The sequence below is a fragment of the Sphaeramia orbicularis genome, chromosome 7, assembly GCF_902148855.1.
Source record: "Sphaeramia orbicularis chromosome 7, fSphaOr1.1, whole genome shotgun sequence".
NCBI lineage: Eukaryota > Metazoa > Chordata > Actinopteri > Kurtiformes > Apogonidae > Sphaeramia > Sphaeramia orbicularis.
In genome coordinates this window covers 26,043,969-26,064,646 of record NC_043963.1, presented here as the reverse complement: position 1 = coordinate 26,064,646, position 20,678 = coordinate 26,043,969, and the positions used below count along the sequence as shown (strand labels likewise).

Genomic DNA, 20,678 nt, shown 5'->3' with positions numbered 1-20,678 from the left:
CAGAAATAGTCTCTAAATTTGCTCCCTGGTCTTGGAATAACCTTCAGCATATGCTACAACTTAATGATTTTGTGTCCTTGGGTGACTTTAAAACTCTATTTCTAAGTTGGATTTGCCTCATGTACGTTTCCTCCTTTACTCCAGTGTTTGTGTTTTTGCTCTGTTATTTCTATACGTCTTTCCTTTGCTTGATTTTTAGAATTTAGTATGGACTTGAGAGATTTACTCTTATGATTCTTCCTTAAATAAAAATACATTTTTATGTCTATACGTCTGCTCTCTGTGTTTCAGTTAATGTCTAACAAACCTACACCATGTGGTCCAATTTAGTCCATACAACATTAATCATTTTACATTGTCTCATTTTATTGCTTTGTATGATTTATACTGTGAGCCTCTATGCTATGTTAATGTAGTCAAACGGATGCTCTGTGAGATCATAAATCATCACTTTATTATAATTTCCATCTTATTTCTGCTTTTTTTTTGGGTAACACTAACATCTGTCCAATGATCCAGATGAAAAAAAAGCCTCTTTACTCACTTTGGAGCATTTAATATAATATTCGTTAATGAACAGTGTTGAATAAACCTACAACCAAAACATGTTATGCTTGTGTACACATGGCATCATGCAGCAGTGTGTGAAAAAACTGCATAATAGCATCTCTAGGATTAGTGATGTATATTTTGATGCATGTGTCAAATCTCAAAATTTGCTTTTGCTTCACTATCACATGATTAATACCCCTGATAGACTACTTTATGTCTTTTCGGTTAACACTAACAGCTGTCCAGTGATCCGGATGAAAAAAAAGAGCCTCTTTCAAACCTTAACCTCCTATCCATCCCCCGCTCCAACTTCTCAACAAAAGGTGACCGTGCTTTTGCAATTCTGGCCCCAACCCTCTGGAATAGTCTTCCCCATTATATCAGATCATCAGATTCTATAGACACCTTCAAGCGACTCTTAAAAACTCACTTTTATAAACAAGCATTTCATTAAATCTCTTGTTTATGCTCCAGTGAATACATACTACTGACTTGACTTCTTCCCTGGAGTCTCTGTGCTTTATCGCCTCACAGGTTTTCCCAGGATCATCACAGGTTTTCCTAGGATTATCTCTGAACCTGCTGCTGTGGTCCTGCCTCTCTCCACCTTCATCGTCATCACTCACTTATCCATATAGTTACGATAGTGTTTATTATACTGTTCCATAGATGTTCTAGTTCAGTTATCTGTGCATTAGCTGCATCCATGTGTCTCCCCCTACCTCCCCCCTCTCCCCCAGTCTCTCTCTATCTCTATCGCTCTCTCTTTTTTCCTCCTTTACTTTCTCTCTTTAACCCCAACTGGTCAAGGCAGACGGCCATCCTTCAGGAGTCTGGGTCTGCTCGAGGTTTCTGCCTGTTAAAGGGAAGTTTTTCCTCGCCACCGTCACCAGTCATAAGTGTTTGCTCCTGGAGGATTCTGTTGGGTTTCTGTAAATTGGCTTAAAATTTGATTTGATTTGATCTATCTCTCCTTTATGTGAAGCACTTTGTAACATGTTGTTTTAAAAAGTGCTATATAAATGGAGCTTTACTTACTTACTTTTCTTTATTTGTTAATGAACAGTGTTGAATAAACCTATGACTAAAACATGTTATGCGTGTGTACACATGGCATCATACAGCAGTGTGTGAAAAAACTGCATAATAGAGTGTCTAGGGTTAGTGATGTATATTTTATACTTATATTCTGTCTTACCTGCATCTGCTCCAGTGGAATCTCAAAGCTGAAGGACTCATTGTAATAAGGATTCAAAGTGTTCTTCTTCACCGTCGTCTTCTTCTTCTTCAGCCTCTTCCCGTTCTGCAGCAAGTTAATTTTCACATAGGGATCTGAAAAAAACAGACAGAGATTCTTTGGGTTGCAGTGCAAAAGTGCACCAACAGATGGGGCCAATGCTGAAGCCAGAGGGAGCGAGCGTTGCTGCATGGTGAGTACTGCAGCGTCAGCACGTGAGCAGAGTGGGGCTGACCTAATGGCTGAGCTCACAGGCACGATCCTTCATACACCACAGAGCACATGCAGGCATCCGGATTGTACATGAAGATGGAGGAGCATCCAATTTAGCCCAAAACTGACAAGTGAATTACTGTGAACTGTGATGATGCGATGAAATTCTATATGTGAATCTCGGGTCTATGTATATATACCTGACAGTCCACCCACGTCCATTTTCTTCAGGTTCTTAGCCTCCAGAATGCAGATGGTGAGCTTGCCAGCAGTGGGGACATAACGAAGAGAGATGCAAATGTCACCCAGCTTCTCTGGCTGTGGGGGAGGGAGGGGGAAAGAAAGTTAAAGGAGGTCTGATGCAGAACTTGTATCTTTTATATGATAATGGAAAATATGCAGATAAACAAACTGTGTCTTTTAAATTACATTTGAAACAAAAGTCGATTTAACTGTTTCTCCTTCCACTGCTTAGCAGCAGAAGATACACTCATAATAGCACCTTCTATCTGTAAGCACATCTAGTCAGTCCTTTCAGAGTAAATAAAACATCTGGAACTGCAAATGTAATGATAATAATAAACAGAACAGTAAGTATTTCTCCTTAAGGTGGCTCTGGGGAGACACTTCGGTTGATTAAAATCGCTTTTTCATATTCTGGCGTGGCATAATGGTGACAGCTTTTCTTCAGAGGCTGCGTGGCGGTAAAGGAGGCAGCTCAGAGAACCTACAGAGGTCATGATGCATTTTCGGTAGCAGAAACATTGCAGTAAACACATCAGTGGGAAATGTGCATGAATCTCACCTCTTCTTGGTCGGCACTGTCAAGGTCCCTCCACTCCTCAATTGGCTTTGCCAGATCAAGAGTGTTCATGGGTATTTTAATCTCTCCAATGACATCATGTTTGGAGAAGCGATCAAAGTCATAGACGGACATTACCAAAGTCTTCCCACCCATCTCCTGGAATGGAATCTGGAGGACATCAACCAGTCACAGTTTAGACATCACAGTAACACAGTGATTCAAGACATTCTGTAAGTTTGAACAAAATATGTACATAAAATCATCATCATGGTATACAGAAATAGATGAGGGTTTAAAGGGATCATATTTTGCTAAACCCACTTTTACTAGTCTTTGGTACATTTATTTGTGTATTTGGACCCTAACAGTTCAAAAAGTTTGAGCTGGAACCCTCCATGTGCTGCAAAGCTATCCTTATATTCATTTTGGCAAAAATCTAGTGGATTTCTACAACCTGTTTTAATTCCTGCTTAATTTGTTACGTCTATAACTAGTTACGTTATAATCACATATAAGGTCAAGACTTCTGATGAATATTTCTCAGAGTGCGACATAATTGTTTGTCAGCAGCAGCGGTTGTAATTCATACTGAAAATATGTCCAAACTTTGAGCCGATTACCAAAAATGTTCAATTGTTGGTTGTATTAACGAACACAAGTGGCTGAATGGGACAGAGCAGCACAGCCAACAACCTGGAGGGGGTGGGGCGTGAAGTGGCTCATTTGGATTTAAAAGGCCAGCGCTCAAACCGATCTTTCTGGTGTCATTACTCAGAAATAGGGTTGAAGATGTGGAGTTGAATTAATGAAGAATTCAGACCCAAGCATAGCATTTACAGTTTATGTAGACCACAGAGAAGTGTTTTAAAATGCATAATTCCATTTTAAAAGAGCAAAATACCACTCCTTTAAAGCACAAAAATGCCTGACTAAACAATACGCTGTTTCAGCAGACGTGGCCTGACTTTGGCAAGGAAACGCTGTTTGAATTGTTTTATAGAGCTGTGTCAGCAGGCAAAGTGCACCAGAGGTGGCCCTCTCCTTTAATTCAATTCTCTGCCACAGTCCCCTTGTCAGACACCTTCAGCAAGTCTGCTGTTTTCTATCACCAGAAGTGTTAGTAAAAAAAGAATCTAAGCAAAGCTGTTAGTGAAACAGAGAATGGAGGCAGTAGAAGTTCACCTTTTAACAGAGCCTGTCCACTTCAAACAGGCTGGCATGATGTTGTTTTAATAAGTAATAGGAAAAGGGCGGATAGGAGATGTTCCCACTTACCTTGAAGGTAAAGGTCTCATTGAATACTGGGTTGAGCGTTTTCTTGTGAACCTTCGTGTCAAACTTCTTTTTCTTGTCAGGAAGGACGAAGACTTTGACGTAGGGGTCAGAGGTGCCACCACTGTCCATGGACAGGAGGTCAGCCGCTTGAAGGATTCCTACAGTCAGCTGCAAAGGAGGAATGGGATTAAAAACAGCTGAATATAGGATTTAAGCAACATGTGATACAAGCAAAAGTACTGAAAGGCACTAAAAATTGTTAATTTTGACAAGACAATATCAATTCAACTCTCAAGTACATGCCTTGTTTTCCTGGAAGTCATAATCGATGGAATACTGAAGCTTCCCCAGTTTTTCTTTCTCCTTCACTTCTTCCTCTTTTTCATCTCCAGTCAGTCCAGGCTCAATATCATCCTCCTCATCATCATCATCCTGTTGTTTCTGCAAATACAGAAGGGGGGCAGGCGGCGGAAGATGGAGTAAGAGGACAGTTTTCACGTGCTGGCTAAGCTGAACACCAAGCCTCGGGCATCAGCAGTCAGGTTAGTCACAACACCTACCTGCCACTTACCCGCTCACCCGGGTGTTACTAGTGCAATCTGTTCATCGATGACCACGGTTGCAACCTGACTTGATTTCATTTCTTTCTTGGGTGACACCATTTGCTGTTTTTTTTTTTTTTTTTTTATAATCTTTTTTTTTGGTTGTTTTTTTTCTTTTTTCTTTTTTTGAGTATTACATGTACGTGGAAATGTGCTTAAATCAGAGGCACTCTATGTCTCTTGGATGTCAATATGTGGTAGAAATGCCATTTTAATAGAAGTCTTTTATTGTGTAAAGAGCAGAAAGCAAAAGAGAGAGAAAGAGGGAGAAGGGTGAGAGAAAGAGTAACAACAGTATAAAAACAGTCAGCATAAAGGCGGTACAATGAAATACAACCCCTTATACTGCATTATACTGCAAAAAGAGACAATCACTTTCTCTTTTTAAAAATTAGAATTATCACACTTATTACTGCAACCTGAGAAAACTGTTAGAAATCTGTTTTTAGACTGATGTCATTCACTTGTGTATCTGCCTTCAAATATGATAATATCAGGGGTGTACAAAAAGCATAAACTTAAAATATATAAAGGGGAAATAACTTTTAAAGTAATTGAACTACTGCTACATAAGCAGATATACAAATCCATAATATGACTCATAGCAAATGAGTCATATGAAGTTGGTAAAAAAGTCTCAGTCGTGATGACATGGCCCACACAGAGAAAAGCTGGATCAGCAAGGATGAGCTGAAGTCTACATTAAACTACCTAACTGTGTGGAACAATTTAGTACGGCAGAGCTTTTGTATGAATTTACACTACACTGTGAACTGCTGTTGGTATTTTGTGCACACCGTGTAGCAGATTTCCAATACAAGCTGTCTGATGTCACACAGTGTCCTTGCAAGAAGGACAAGGCCGTAAAAAATTGATGCGACTTGATCAAGCCACTGACGCAGTGATTTTTGACACATTCCTTCAAACATGCTCAAACTGCCTAAAACTTGCTGGGAAATATCTTTGAAAACACATGCTGCGCCAGCTGATAGTGTAGGCTGTTTATGTCCCTCTAATGCTTCAGACCCTCATTAAAATGTTTACACTGGTAGTGCTGATAGGATTTTTCTACCCGTGCCTGATCATTATACCTAACTGAAATATTTCATAGCTTATCTGTTAACAGCTTCTTACAGATTTTATGGATAATAAATACTCTTATGTAAATTATTACTAGTTTTTATCTTATATTTGGTTGTTAAGTCCTCTGAAATTACGTGATAAAGAAGATAAATGAAGTCCTCTGTTATCATCCGTCTTGACTTTACACCACACCCAGTAAAACCTCAGTGTGTCATCTCTTTACAGGTCGTCATGACTCATCAACTGAGAGCAATTTGTTCTGTTAAGACTATTAAAGTAAACTTTGATTTACTGTATGAAACTGGATAATATTTTAGTATGGCCTACTTTCCTATGGCTGTCTTCTTGAAAAAACACTGATGTCTTCGTAAGACTGGAGGCTCCAGCTACTCACTGATGAGCTGGAAGAGGAACAGGGCATACACACACATACAGATAAGACACACACTTTCTCTCACACGACATACAGTATGCTCCCATACACATCAACCCACGCATTTGCTTACATGCAGGCTCTCATGCATGCTGGTAAACTCACCCCTCTCATTGTCTCTTTCTCTCTTTTTCACACACACCCCACACTGATATCATTTTCCTTATTTGTGGCATTCTCTATCTTTATTGTGATAAAAATGCTTTTCATTCAAGCATGCCAGGCCACACAATGCAGAATTTAAAAAAAAGACATTTCTTTCTGATGACAAATGTAAATGAATTACCTCGTAAGATCTGGAAATAGATCAAATGTATGCTTCATGTTTAAAACCTTGGAGACAAATTTTTGTCGGGACCAAAAATTCTGTATATGTGTTCTAAGTGAAATGTTCACATCCATGAAGGCATCATGCTAGACTGAGTAGTATTTTTTTTTTTTTTACATTTCTGGTGGGAACTCACAGATGAAGACATGGTATGTCAGGATGTATGCCCACTGGTCAACTTCATGTGCTGACCTGCAAGATTAACAATTAGATTTTATTTATTTATTTTATTATTTTTTTTAATGAGATGTGGGTTTTATCAGAAAACATTAGACTGAAATCTGGTCTGTGAAGATCAGCTGCATTTGATGACATGTATGGGCAAACATTCTGGCCCACCATTTCTCCTCAGTGAGAGCCAAGTGCTTCAGGGATAGAGGGCGTCAATGACTGTCACCTAGTATGTCAGCAGCATGGGTCATCCAGGAAAGTTACTCTCAAGTCAAGTTGTGGCCATTCAATGGTACCTACTGCAAGGGCATATGCTGGTCTTTGTCAAGCGATACAAGCATCTTTATCTACTGGACTTATGAACTTGAACTTATCCCTGGAGAGGAATTGATGCTTCAGTTTTAAGTTGTGTTGCGTAATGGAAGCCTGTTGTGGTGGGAACATGCTCAAAGCTCTGAGTTAGGTCAAGTTTCAGCTACTATTTGACAAATACCCAGCTTATCCCTTGCACATGCATGTTAGTGATATCTAGTGAGTTGCAGAGTGCACTCGTCATTCAAAGGCTCAACCATAGGATAAGTTTCATGTTCATTTCAAACCATAGACATCTGCATTTGTACAGGTCTCTGTTCTGTTGTTTTTTGTTTAGTTTGTTTTTCTTTGCCAAAATTGCAATCTCTGGGTATTCAAGACATAGCAGTTGGTGCGGCATATCATTTCAGTGGATTTGCGAAGCAGCTTAATCGCTCCCATAGATTCCTCAAGCACCCGCAGCACCTAAGCTTGCAAAAAACTAAGGAAGCCATAGCACTCATTGTCATCATTACTGCAAACCATCCAACCCTCCAAGCCCAGCCCACCCCAGCCGCTCCCCCCCGCCCTGGTCTGCACTTTACTCAGAGCGGCCAGAGAGGGGCGCCGCGTGCTATCAGACCTACCGTAGGCAGAGAAGTCCACCACAGTCAAGATACACGGAGCACACATAAGACACAAAGCAGGAAGGAGGAGAGCAGAGACAAAGGAAGAGATTGAACTCACAGCAGACACCAAAGAAGGGTAATCACAGCAAATGCAGTCAGCTACACTTTAGGGAGCGAGGAAAATGACACATAGAAAAGCCTCCTCATTAGTACCATCATATCGTCTGGAGCAGGGCCGTTGTGGTTTAAAATAACCACTTTTAGATGTATTTTTATGGTCCTGAATGTACTTTATCAAACCATCAATCATGAGCATAAAGAAATAATAATTATAGGCCCATAACAACAGCATTGTGCTAGCTACTAATTTACATAATTACCCTTTAATGGCTGTGAAAACAATGGTTTGGCTGAATAGATAAGTCATGTCATTTTCCACCCAAATCCCAAAGCACAAGTGAGAGATAGAGCAACAATAACAGTCATGACAAATACATTAAATAACAAAAAAAAAAGAAAGAGAAAACAAATCAACAAATCATGGGAATGTATAAAACACCTGTGGCGAACACGCTGACTGCATTAGAAACAATGCAAAAGTTAAATTAAAGACTGCAGGTCCAAATTATGGCGTGTTATCTTACTTTTGTTGAATCAAAAATGAAGACTATGTTTACTTTCTTTTTTGGTGCAAATCTATATCACAGCTGTTACATAACAGGCACTTATAGAGGTTAAAGCTGGCTTCAGATAAAGCGTAGGTGTTCCCTTGGTTATGACGCTACCTCCTGTGATCAAACATACCTCTCCCCCTTTCAGGTTCTTCATTCCCATGTCACCCTTCCCCTTCTTGCCCTTCTTGTTCTTCTTCTTCTTGCAACAGCATTTCTTGATGATGCAGAAGCAGCATGTTAAAATGAGTAAAGCAGCGACCACAGCAATGGCAATGATGGCCCAAGACGGCACTAAAGGGGAACATATGGATCAATGATTAGATGGCACATCAACACCAACAGAAGGAAGAAGCAAATACTTGACATTTGACCAACCAATGATTAGGCCTACTTATGTCATGTCCTGGGCCAAATATATTTAGTAAGAGGTGCTAGGTTAGCAATTAGATTGGGTGAAAATTAGATTTCTCTGCCATTAAGAAGGGCAGCGGTTGATCAATACTGAGGACATTATGAGGCTGCCAACGCCTGCAGTCAGAGAGAAAATCTAATTCCAAAATCATTGCTTAAAGTCGCGTTAATAAACGTCAGTTGATCAGGAACAAGTTTGGTTACTCACGTGGGATCTTGTCGATTTCATTCAAGAACTTGTTTTTGATCTCGTCAAAGGCATCGTTCTTGTTGACTGGTTCGGTGGAGTTGTCCGCGGAGACTAATGCGACGGGGGCTGGAGTCACAGTCAAGGCACTAGCCCCTGTTGGCTTAGCAGCGACCATGGGCGTTGTCTGATGCTTAAACAAGTTCCACTTCGTCATTTAGGCTGCACACACGGTCCCTGCAAAACACCACCAGGCATTGTCATTAACACAGACCAGTAATTGCACTGAACACTGCTGGACATTAATGTAAGTGCGGAAATGCTGAAGGTTGTCTAGGGGTATATGATGATGTTTTAAGTGTCTTTTATACTTCCACTGACACTTTTCTATGCTGCTTTTTTAGATATTTATGCCATCAGGGTTTTTCTTTTATATTTTCAGTTTTTATATTATTTTCTATACATTATTTATACTTTTATGGCACCTAAAGATCACCTTTCATTTTCGTTGACTGTAGGAGCTATTTGTCTATTTCGTTTTTTGTTTAAAGTTAACTTACCACATATGGACAGTGGATCAGAGAGGTTATGCACCATATTCATCTAGAAAAAATTAGATATACCATTAGGGGTTCCACCAGAAAATTCTATGCAATTTGGCAGCCAATTATCAGCTTTGTAGAAGGTATGGAAGCTACCAACACATCTGAGTGACTCAAATATTTGTGTACCTTTTCACTTTGTTCTATTTATTTATTTTTACTTTATATGTATGTGTGTATATATATATATATATATATATATATATATATATATATATATATATATGTGTGTGTGTGTGTGTATACATATATACATATGTGTCTCTACATGTATGTGTTTGAAGGGGGTTTGTATATTTCTATATGTACGTGTATTATGTCTGGAGATGTAGATGGATTGGTCTGGGGTCTGGGGTCTGGGGTCCGGTGCTTGGGGTGGGTGGGAGGGCAAGTGGATGAGAATTGGATGCAGCGGTTTAATGTTTAAGTTGTATGTTTTTGTGGATTTGAAAACTGAAAATAAAAAAACACCTTGATCAAAAAGTTAATTTACTTTTTGGTTTAGTACATTTTGCTAATTGTTTATTTTGATTGTTTACTTTTTTGTTTGTTTAATATTTAGAGAATTTTTTGATTTTCATGGTTATTACTTTCATTATTATTCTTACTGGTTTAGACTGTGGGCACCTGAGTATATATACAGGCAGCACCAAGGTAGACCATCATGCACCTGGGTGGGCCTATGGTTTTTTAACAGTCAGACAGTTAGTCAGTCACATTCAGACAGGATGAGCAGGTGAGACAGCAAAAAGGCCTTGGATGTTGTTTGCCTGCAAAAAGCCTGAAAATAAACTGTCGGGGCCTAAACCTCACGGTGAGAAAGAAGCACAATGAGCTTGCAGAGTTTTAAATTTTATCACAAAATGATGTTTCAAATTGAAGTGAACAACCAACAATAAACAGCAATGATCAACACACATATTCAGAGATAAAGTCTCACTGTTTGCAAACAGGGTGCAGTCTGCCAAGACTAGACACAGACACACAGATTCAAACAGCCTTTATACTGTGCAGGTCATGTAAACATGTTTACCTAAGTTCCATCACATGTCCCTACAGTGTTTGGTTTTGATTAGATTCTATTGATTTGCTCAGTATAACAAGTACAAAGTTTAACATCGTCAGAATAACAAGTACAAAGTTTAGACAAAATGCTTAAATAGAATGAATCAGCAAAAAACATTTTTCCTCCACATAAACCATTTGGAATACATATCTGGAATGGACATTGTATTTTTGACTGCGTAAACCACAAACCCATGGTGCATCTAGTGGTTATTTGAGTTATGTTAAAGTCTAAAGTTCAGTCACTTAAGTTGATTTAATTTTGATGACAAATAGTCGCTACAGTGACAATAAAGACATTGTATTCTATTCTATTCTATTCTATTCTACTTGAATGAAGCTGATGATTAATACTGAAGTATCTAAAAATCAATGACTTGTTCACCACAGGCACATTATTCTCAAGTAGTGTGCCAAAAAAGTAAGATATTCACAGGCAGATATTGGCAGAGACAAGTTAAATGACACACCGCTGAATATTTTAGGAGAAGATGACACATAGTATGCAGGTTTATTGTGCCAATTTGACAAAAAAAGTTTCTGATAAATTTAATAAGACTTCTATCTAAATAGAATCTCAAGTTTATAATAATGTGTTATGTTGTAAGAAAACAATAAAAAAAAAAAAAAAAAAAGAAATGATTTATACTGTAGTTTAGGCCCAAATCATGACCTTCTATGGTTTGTTAAGCCTGATTGATTGAATGAAAACAAAAGGTTTGGTGCATTACACTTTAATAGAGCTGATCTAAAATCCACATCTCCATTAATCACAAAACACACAGTCATCAATCATTAGTCATCCAAGTTCTCTCAAAGATCTCAAAGGACAAAAACAACTTCTATTAACTATAAAATTCACATTTTCCAGAAGTTTGGAATTTTTCTAATCCACTTGCAGAAGCATGTCTTCAGAGGTCTGAATCTGTGCTGGTAATCTTAATTACTGCATTTATCACAGCAGACAAACTGAAATGAGTTTAGCAGTGATGTTGCCTCAGGTCCACGGACATGAAAGAAAAAAAAAAAGCTCTGATGAAAGTTGGAGATATTGGTTTACGTCTATAATGGTCTTAAGCCACAAATGAAAACATGACGTGTTAAACCAAACCTGGGTCTATCAACAAGTCCATATCTAAAAAAACCTAGAGGGCAAACACAGAGCATTCACCACATACCTAATGTACAGTCATGGAAAAAATTATTAGATCACCCCTTGTTTTACAACTAAAGGTACATTTGTTTGGACAAATATAATGATAACAACAAAAATAGCTTATAAGAGTTTAATTTAAGAGCTGATATCTATCATTTTCCATGTTTTCTTGATAATAACCCAAATCACTTCAGTTCTTGCATCAATAGCTACGGTATTGTACTGACAAATACAGTGCTTTTAGGCATTCCATGTTTTCTTTTCTGTCTGTTTTAGTCACATGATACACACAGGAGTTAGTACTTGATTGCATAACCATTGTTTTTGATGACTTTTGATGGTCTAATAATTTTTTCCGTGACTGTATATGTTACCCAGTGTGTGTTTAGTTTAATATTACAGCATAATCTTAACTGTATACACAGAAAAAACAACACATCCACAGGAGTTATGAAAAACTGATCCAGCTGTTATATGATCCAGTCAAGATTTGCTTTACAAACATTTATCCATTTCCACTGAGAAGGTGCACAAGAATTTATTTCTACAAAATGATTGATGATGATTATTGCAGGCTACACCACACGCTTCCATTTTTGAGTTATTCTGACATATTGCATAGGGTTGTGAGGTCAGCAGACACAGATCTCCAGATCCGTTGCAGACAATATTTATAAGAAATAGCCATCAATCCTCAATTTATCACAGTTTTATTTTGTCTGCTGGCCTGAACTCAAACCAGCAGTGCCTGACCCGCAGAAAACAACTACGACTCATTCTCCAATCGTGTTTCCACAGGGCAAAAAAAAAAAAAAAAAAAAAAAGAAATGTTCAATCAGACCTCTTATCGGTTCCAGAAATCACAGTGTGACAAGTGCAGCTGAAAGCAGCCTGCCGACAGAGCGATGAGTGATTAGACCAGACCTCCATTCAGAAAGCAGAGAGAGAGAGATGACAAGCATAACAAGAGGAGACTTTTGTTGCTGATTTTATTAAAGTCATGGTGATACAGGCAAAAAAGGAAATTCCTCTCTCAAGTGCCAACTCTTGAAGCTGATGCCAGAGATTCTGCCTCTATTTATCACCATATGAAAATTATTCAAACCGGTGCTGACAGCGGGAAGGATAAGCTTATATAATTCATATGTGCTGAGTTTATGCATCATACATGTGTGTCGAAAATAACTTGTATGTAGGATGATGTTACATATGACCAGCATTTCATTAGATAAACTGGGAAGGGAATGTAACCATATACGTTGTTATGAGCTATTGATACTAATGACGTAGATTCACTTTCCTCTATCAGTTGAAGCTGTGTGGCTACTCCAGCAATGTTAAAAGCATCCAATTATATCTAAAATTTATGTGCACTTCATCCTATTTGTCCGCCACATGGGGCCAGGTTGGTTAGGTTGGTTAAATTAACATTCATGATATGTGCTCAAGCATTTTATCTCTTTCACCCTGAGGGGAGATGGTGATCACGAACAGAGAGGACAGCGAGAGAGGACACAGGATTACGTTGTTTTATGACAGACATTTGTCCTGCACCACGGCCAGCTCTTAGCGCCCACCCCCAACAAGTTGACTTTATAAACTACTATATATATATATATATATATATATATATATATATATATATATATATATATATATATATATATATATATATATATATATATATATATGGGTGCTTCTATGAAACTGGTCCCTAAAAACAGGACATGGGGGCTAAAAATTCAAACCAGGTGTAAATTAATGCTATGAAGCAAGTCTGGAAGCACTTTGGGTCTATTTCAAAAATAAATATTTACTGAGATAAAAAAGAAACTGTTTTTCAGATAAAACACATTTTTATGTTATTTTACATTATATTTAATACAAAAATCCGCGTGTAACAAGGTAAAAAAAAAAAAGGACACAAAAATTACGCACTACTATATCTCTTTATTCTCTCACAAGTACATTTTGGGAGTCGAACTAATTATGCAAGGCAGAGTACTTCACAAAAATGACCAATGTTGCAAAATCATTCGCTATTTATATGCGTTTAGCTGGGCAGGTTCTGCATGTAACGTAAGTGGACACAATGAGTTACATACAAAACCTGGAATGAGATGAAAAGTCCACATGTCTGGATTAGAAAAACCACTAGGATCATCAAATTTAACACAGTGTCTTTATTTCTAGAGGAATATAAGACCATTTCAAGCCATGTGGTCCAGGTAAAATGCACTGACACCTAGGCAGCTTTTCCTGTCCCAATTTTAGTCATATTTTTGGTCTCAATATTTTATTAAAAAGTCATTAATTTTGGGATGGCTCAGAGCAAGAGTGTAATTTTTTTGCATTTATCTGAGGTCATCATAAGGTATATCCTGGGGGGAAATATGTCTACATTTGTCTTTTACTATTGAGTCTGAAAAAATGTACCCAGTTTCATAGAAGCACCCATATATATATATATATATATATATATATATATATATATATATATATATATATTTTTTTTTTTGTTTTTGTTTTTTTTTTTGTTTTTGTTTTTTTTTTTTTTAATAATGCAATCCAACTCCTTCAGACTGTGTTCTTTAGAGACAGCAGATATTTTTTGCACCCTATACAGCAGCACTTTTACTGGGTCAATATGACTTAATTCTGTTATTCATCTTATTGTGATGTGACTGCCTGCAGACATCACAGGTTAAATCTCATAAAGAAATACAATACAGTAAAAGCAACATTTAGCCCCTCATTGTTACTGCCACTGAGATGCCCTTCAGCACCAGCTCTTAACCCCCAGCCGAGCCACTGAGATGCCAACTGTTCAGTCTATGTAGCATCCAGGTGTGAATGAGTAACTGCAGGCGTGGTGCAGCACACTCCTAAAAAAACAAAAAACAAAACTAAACAGTAGAGCAGTCGTGTTTGTTAAACCTAACCTGGATGAGTTACAGTTAAAAATAGCACTCTCATCCAATATGCAGAAACAAAATGTCCCTTAACTGCGAATCTGTGGGAGTGTTGAACTCTGTCTCCCGACCTGTGTCTCATGTCGTCAATGTTGAGTCACCAGTATAAGTTAAAACAAAATGGCTCTGCTCCACAGCCCACAGCAGCGCAGCTATGGGGATGATCTGGCCCTTATCACTAAACACACTGCTCAGAGTTGGATGGAGATCAAGTACTTTTTTATCTTTGATGCACAAAACAATCCGTATGTAGAAACCACATCTACTTCCACTGCAGTTTGTCTGAAAATGAACTGTGATAAATAAAGCCTGAACATGCATTTTAGAATTCACCTACTTTTAACTGTGAGCTTAAAGGCAGATGGCTCTAAGATTTGATCAAGACACTACTCTCTACAATGTTTAGCTTTAATATGCAAGTATTTCCCCCCTATTATCCTAATAGAAACTAAGATTTTTAATGTTTTACATAATTAAAAGAAGAAAAAATTCACTCAGTCAAAACCCATAACCCATAAAGACCCAGTGCTACTTATGTGGCATTTCCAAAACAGTTTTTTCCTCTATATTTAACTTTTCTTAAGTGATTTATTGTAATATTATCCTCTGTATTTTGTCTTTTTACAGTAAAAATCGGGTATTTTCCTCTATTTAATTCACTGATCATGTAGATGTTCATTAAATCTCAGATTAAAGGTGAGGGTTATTATATTAGATGCAGAAAAAACTGAAGAAAAAGTGTATTTTTCAGTAAAATATATCATTAACTTAACATAAACCAAGTCAGTCTTCATCCACTGTGATTTATCAAACTTCATAGGTTTTACTGGTGAATCAATGTAGTAGAAGATGACAGTGTTTCCATGGTAACTACGGAGCCTCTGAATGTCTAAATGGGTCATATCTGATGACCATGAAAAGATGACAAACTGTATTTTACACCAATTATTTACATGTATTGATAGGATTAGTGGATTAACAGGTATTGAACAGTTTAGATCAGTAGATGGTTTTGGTCTGTTTGGGTCTTTATGGGTTACATAACAAAATTAAATAAGCAATGAGATTATTGTATATCTTTGCATAATTTTTGCTTTGACGTGATTTCTTTTGTCTTGCAGCACATTGCTTATGTTTTATCTAATATAAAACAGGGCAAACTATAAATAAGATTAGCAGAGGAAATCCGAAAAATACTCAAGCACACTAATGGATTATTGCATCACATGTTGTCTTCATCATCATTAGAGAGAAATATGAGTCACTTATAAACACTCAAATAAGCCTAGAGGCTAAGTGCTCATCCTTAATTACCCAGCACCTGTCAAACTCTAATGATAACAACTGGATCTCCTCGCTGTGGTGAAGAAACACACAAGTAAGAGCCGCTGCAGCTTCATCTGACGTCACGTGACCTATGAACCACACAGCGTGACATGGTTCTCAGCGACAGGGAAACACTGCCTGAAGATAAGCCGAGTCCATGTGCCGAGAGTGTGTCGTTTAGGGGCTTATTAGCACCCGGGTCAGATCTGAGGGAAAATAACCTAAGGAGAGTTAACTAAAGTCATGCAGCTGTTTCATTACACAACAACAAGTACCCTGAACAGCAATTAATTAACAATAACAGCCAGACGGTCAAGTCCTTTGTTTTCCTCAGGCCCCGCCGATGTGCCACAGTACCAGTTCACACAGCTGTCTACCACTAGCCACTGTTTCTATGTGTGTGTGTGTGTGTGTGTGTGTGTGTGTGTGTGTGTGTGAGTGTGTCTGTGTGAGCTGACAGTTTTGCTTAATATACACATTATATATATAACTGAAAAAACTAAAAACTCATTTCGTTCACAGGCTTCAATAAATGATTTTAAGTATCTTGGCATAACATTGGATTCAATATTACATTTCAAGAGCCATGTCAAAAAGGGTATGAAATACAGTGAAATTTAACCTTTAAACAGATTTGTAACACTCAGCACTGCTAGAATGTTTTTGCACTTGATGAGGCTCTCATGTAGAGTACTGCATCACAAGTTGGTCCCTAAGAGGTGTAAATATAATCAAAATAACAGAATTACTTACAAAAAAATCCCCACAAGTCCTTGATTAAAAAAAAAACAAAAAAAACAAAAAAAAAAACACTTTCATTTTATTACTGCAACATTTTAGTCCAGTATAATCTCCTGAGTGTACAGAATTTATTTGATTTAGTTATTTATTTTTTAAATATATGCGTTTTATTTATAAGGTGCTACATGGACTCACGCCCTCCCTATGTCTGAGTCCTATATAGAACGACCACTTTTGGACAAAATACACTTGCTGTGAAGAAAATTAAATACAAGAACAATCTACAACTCACAATAAGAGAATACTCCACATATCCCACCTCCAAACATCATCTCAAAAAGTAGCTAAAAGCAAACCAGTCTTGTGTTCATTTTTAACTTGTACTTTTACTGTTGTATTTATATGTTTTTGTCACCAATCAAGGAATGCCAGAGATGCAAATTAGCATTTGTGCTATAATCCATCATATTTACATCTGATGTTGTTCAATACAGATGCTCATTAAGCATTTATTACATATAATAACGATAATTAATGGCCAGATATTGAAAGTTAAGTTTGAAAATTGGCCAGAAAAAGACATTTTCTGACACTTTTATTGCACAAAAACTAAAAACTAAATAAATAAAGAAATCTAAGTGGCATAATGTAGTCCTTAAAGGGTTATTGTGCACTGACCCTACCAAATAATAAAATAAATAATAAAATAGCAAGTAAGTAAATAAGTAAATAAATAAATACACGAACAGAAACCTGGTTGTGGGGTCATGTGACAGCGGCTCGGGGCCACAGTCAGGAGCAGTGGGGCGGCAAATGAAGTATTGAGTTATGAGTCATTGTGAAAAGGTTGTTGTGCTGAGTGAGAGAAGGGTAAACAACAGGACTGGCTTTTTGGTCGTCATAGGCCACCAGACAACAAGGGTCTTCCGAGATTCAGTCTGAGTTATACGACCCCAGTGAGATCATTCGGCCCCCACTGAGGCCCCCGCCATCTGTGACATTATGGGTTATGTGTGGGTGGGCAGAGTGCTTGGCCTCCAGCTGTACGAACTCCCACCCTCTGCAGCTTCATCTCCTCTAAATCTTGCTAATGTGATTGCTACGGTAAGATAGTCTGCACAATTTAAAAATGTACCAAAAGTTAGCTACTTGCAAATCTTTATATGCTAGAAAGACTCTTAATTTGATAAACTCAGATGCAGGCCAGCTCAACCTTTATGCAAAGTGATATTTTCTTTCACAGCTGGGTAGATTATCTTCTGGCGAGATGTGTGTGTGTACTTTGATTTTGTGTCTGAACATTTCATGCAAAGTGACTCTTTCATCCAAATCCCTTCTGAGTTATTTTAGGTAGGAGCCAAGTAGCATAAGATAACGAGGATTTCATTTATAGGGTAATTGTTCATAGACATACATCTCCAATTTATGATGAACACACTTGAAGAAACACACACACACACACACACACACACACACAAAAGAATATTGGTCCGATTACCACTGAGTCACAGATGACCTACGATCTTTCTGGGCTCGATTTCAGCTCAAATTGTGTACTGGAGCATTTTAGTGAGCAAGGGACATAGTATTTTATTAGATCCATCAGACGGAGCATTACTGTAGTCAGGAGGCTGAGCTGCGATGGTGGAGTTTCAATTAGAGATAATGTGCAGCTTTGTTCCTGAACTCTTGCTACTCTATGGTAATTCACTCCTGCTGAAATGGACTTAGGGCTCCCACAGTCATAATGGTCTCATTTTGGCCAAGTTTTAATAGGATTACAGGGGGGATACTGATGGCTGCTTTCCTTGTTATTTACCACTGATGGATGAGATAGCGTAAGGAATGCGACCTGAGCTACAACCTAAAAGTATATTTGACTTAAGCAGAAAGCAGAAATGATGATAATTTCGAAGCAATTGTCATTTCGACTATTATTATTTAGTATTTTAAAAGGAAATTCACTGTAAGTGAGTGAGTGGTACAACTGATATTTTACTTTGGTGTGTTATTGCTGGTTTTGCGCAAAAGAAATCCCTGCTTATCCCTTTCGTAATACATGTATATGAAGTTGGTGTTCACTCCTGCAGCTTAGCAGAAGTAAGCTATCATGCACAGCCAGATAAATTCTAAATATACTGCATCACTATAAGTATGACTGCATGAAAAATTTCTGCAAGGCAGCCTACTGCAGCTGTTTAACAGTCCCCGTTTTGTTATTTCATGGTAGAAAGCCAAGAGAGTGACAAAAGCTCTGGCAGATCTAAAAAAACATAACACACAGTGCAAAAACATGTGCTGGAGCCAGATTCTGGAACTCTGGACCAAAAGCCTTCGAGTCTTCTGCTTCAGTGGGAATGGGAGTGTGCCAAGCAGCTGTTAGGGTGATCTAATTTGACTTAGCTGTGACTGAACAATTCAAATTAACTAACAAGGCAATGAAATTCCCAATACGGGAAAATCTAACATGTATGTTCATGAAGTGCACAGTGGTGAGCAACTTCCTGCATCGTCATCTCTGTACTAACAAACGACAGCGTGACATTTACACTTTCACTCAGCAGCTGATCTGCAACACATTCAGCAGAACTGTTACGCAACTGTCCAAGACGGGACATTAATCGAGGTATCAAACCCCTGTGTTTGGCCTTGGGGCGACACAAACGCTCCCAATGCAAATTTACACAAGAAAAACATCCGCAGGAAAAAGACTGTGAACGGTGCAACCATCAGTCAAAGATGTCAACATTGCAATTACACCTTTTGTCAACAAAGTGCAAGTGTATCAGCGCATCCTGTGAGTGCCACTGTTGATCTGAGACCAGCAACCCAGATAAGGATGTTGATGGTGCCTCCGAACCAGAGAACAGCCCCTCCCTCATATATCTCATTGTATGCTGACCCAAAGGGCGGTCCAGTTGAAGCTGATTTACAGACCTGCATGTGAAGATAAAACAATGCTCATTTTCACCTGCAGCTGAATGTGACTCAGCTATTATCAGGAGGGATCCTTGAAAAAGAAGTGGGAGGCGCTGGGGTTTGAATGCTGAACGAGGAGCTGCAGGGATCATTTACAGCTAGTTGCCATACATCCTCCCTCTCCCCCTCAACACAACCTCTTTCCCTGTCCCCTGATAGGTCGATTAATCATTCTGTCACCAAGATAGTGACCCAATCTGCATGTAAGGCTGTGAGGGAAAAATGTGAAATGTGAAAGAGGAGAAGGCTCCTGCAGCACCGAAGATAGACCACATCTACTCACATTCTTGTTTCAGAAGGGAAATATGTAGAGAATGTCAGAGATATATGCCTATGTGTACCTGAACAATGAGTTCTAACATTTAAAATTCAGGTCTTGAAAGTCAGTCCCAGTTTTCTGAGACAAATACTTGGGTTGTTTGTGTAAAGCAAGAGAGGGAAAGTGTACACAGAGTTGAATTGTCCGTGAGGATCAAACGAGGGCTGGAAGATAAGATGATCACGATTATTACTGCAGCATGTTTTCCCTCAACGTCAATCTGAGAAATGTTTAATAAATATTCAGCGGAACTATTCCTCATGTATGTGTCATAGGGCAGGAGAGGAGTAGGAGGAGGCGAGCGAGGCCAGCATGTTGCCTTGTTTACTGGGAAAACACCATCTTGTTATCTCAGATTAGGGATTTTTTTTTTTATTGTTGTTGTTTGGCGAGTTGTTTGTTATGTTCTGGCAGTGCACAATAGTTTAAAGACAAAATTATTCTTCTGGTTTCTTCAACTTCACTCTCAGTCTTTAAACTAACAAGAAATAATGGCTTAAAGGGTCTATATATAGTACTACTTTCAAATATTAAAAAATGACCTGACTAGAATGAATGACTTTTATGAATTATCAGACTATTGAGAGTAAAGAGCTATGAAGTTATGACAAAGATGCTGATCTATTA

General features: G+C 38.2%; 1 protein-coding gene across 5 annotated transcripts in view; it reads right to left on the bottom strand.

The window, feature by feature from the left end:
- The window catches only part of LOC115422912 (synaptotagmin-2-like), a 70,197-nt gene that overhangs the window by 7,524 nt on the left and 41,995 nt on the right, over nt 1-20,678 (bottom strand). For 4 of the 5 annotated variants that reach the window (XM_030139539.1, XM_030139537.1, XM_030139538.1 and 1 more), the window contains 7 exons: nt 8,913-9,128; nt 8,424-8,584; nt 4,386-4,523; nt 4,083-4,250; nt 2,808-2,975; nt 2,203-2,320; nt 1,751-1,884 (listed from right to left, as the gene is read on the bottom strand). In XM_030139539.1, coding sequence (XP_029995399.1) covers nt 1,751-1,884; nt 2,203-2,320; nt 2,808-2,975; nt 4,083-4,250; nt 4,386-4,523; nt 8,424-8,584; nt 8,913-9,108 — 1,083 coding nt within the window. In that variant the 5' untranslated portion in view covers nt 9,109-9,128. The remainder of the gene's footprint in view (nt 1-1,750; nt 1,885-2,202; nt 2,321-2,807; nt 2,976-4,082; nt 4,251-4,385; nt 4,524-8,423; nt 8,585-8,912; nt 9,129-20,678) is intronic. The other variant, XM_030139541.1, reaches the window with a different exon arrangement.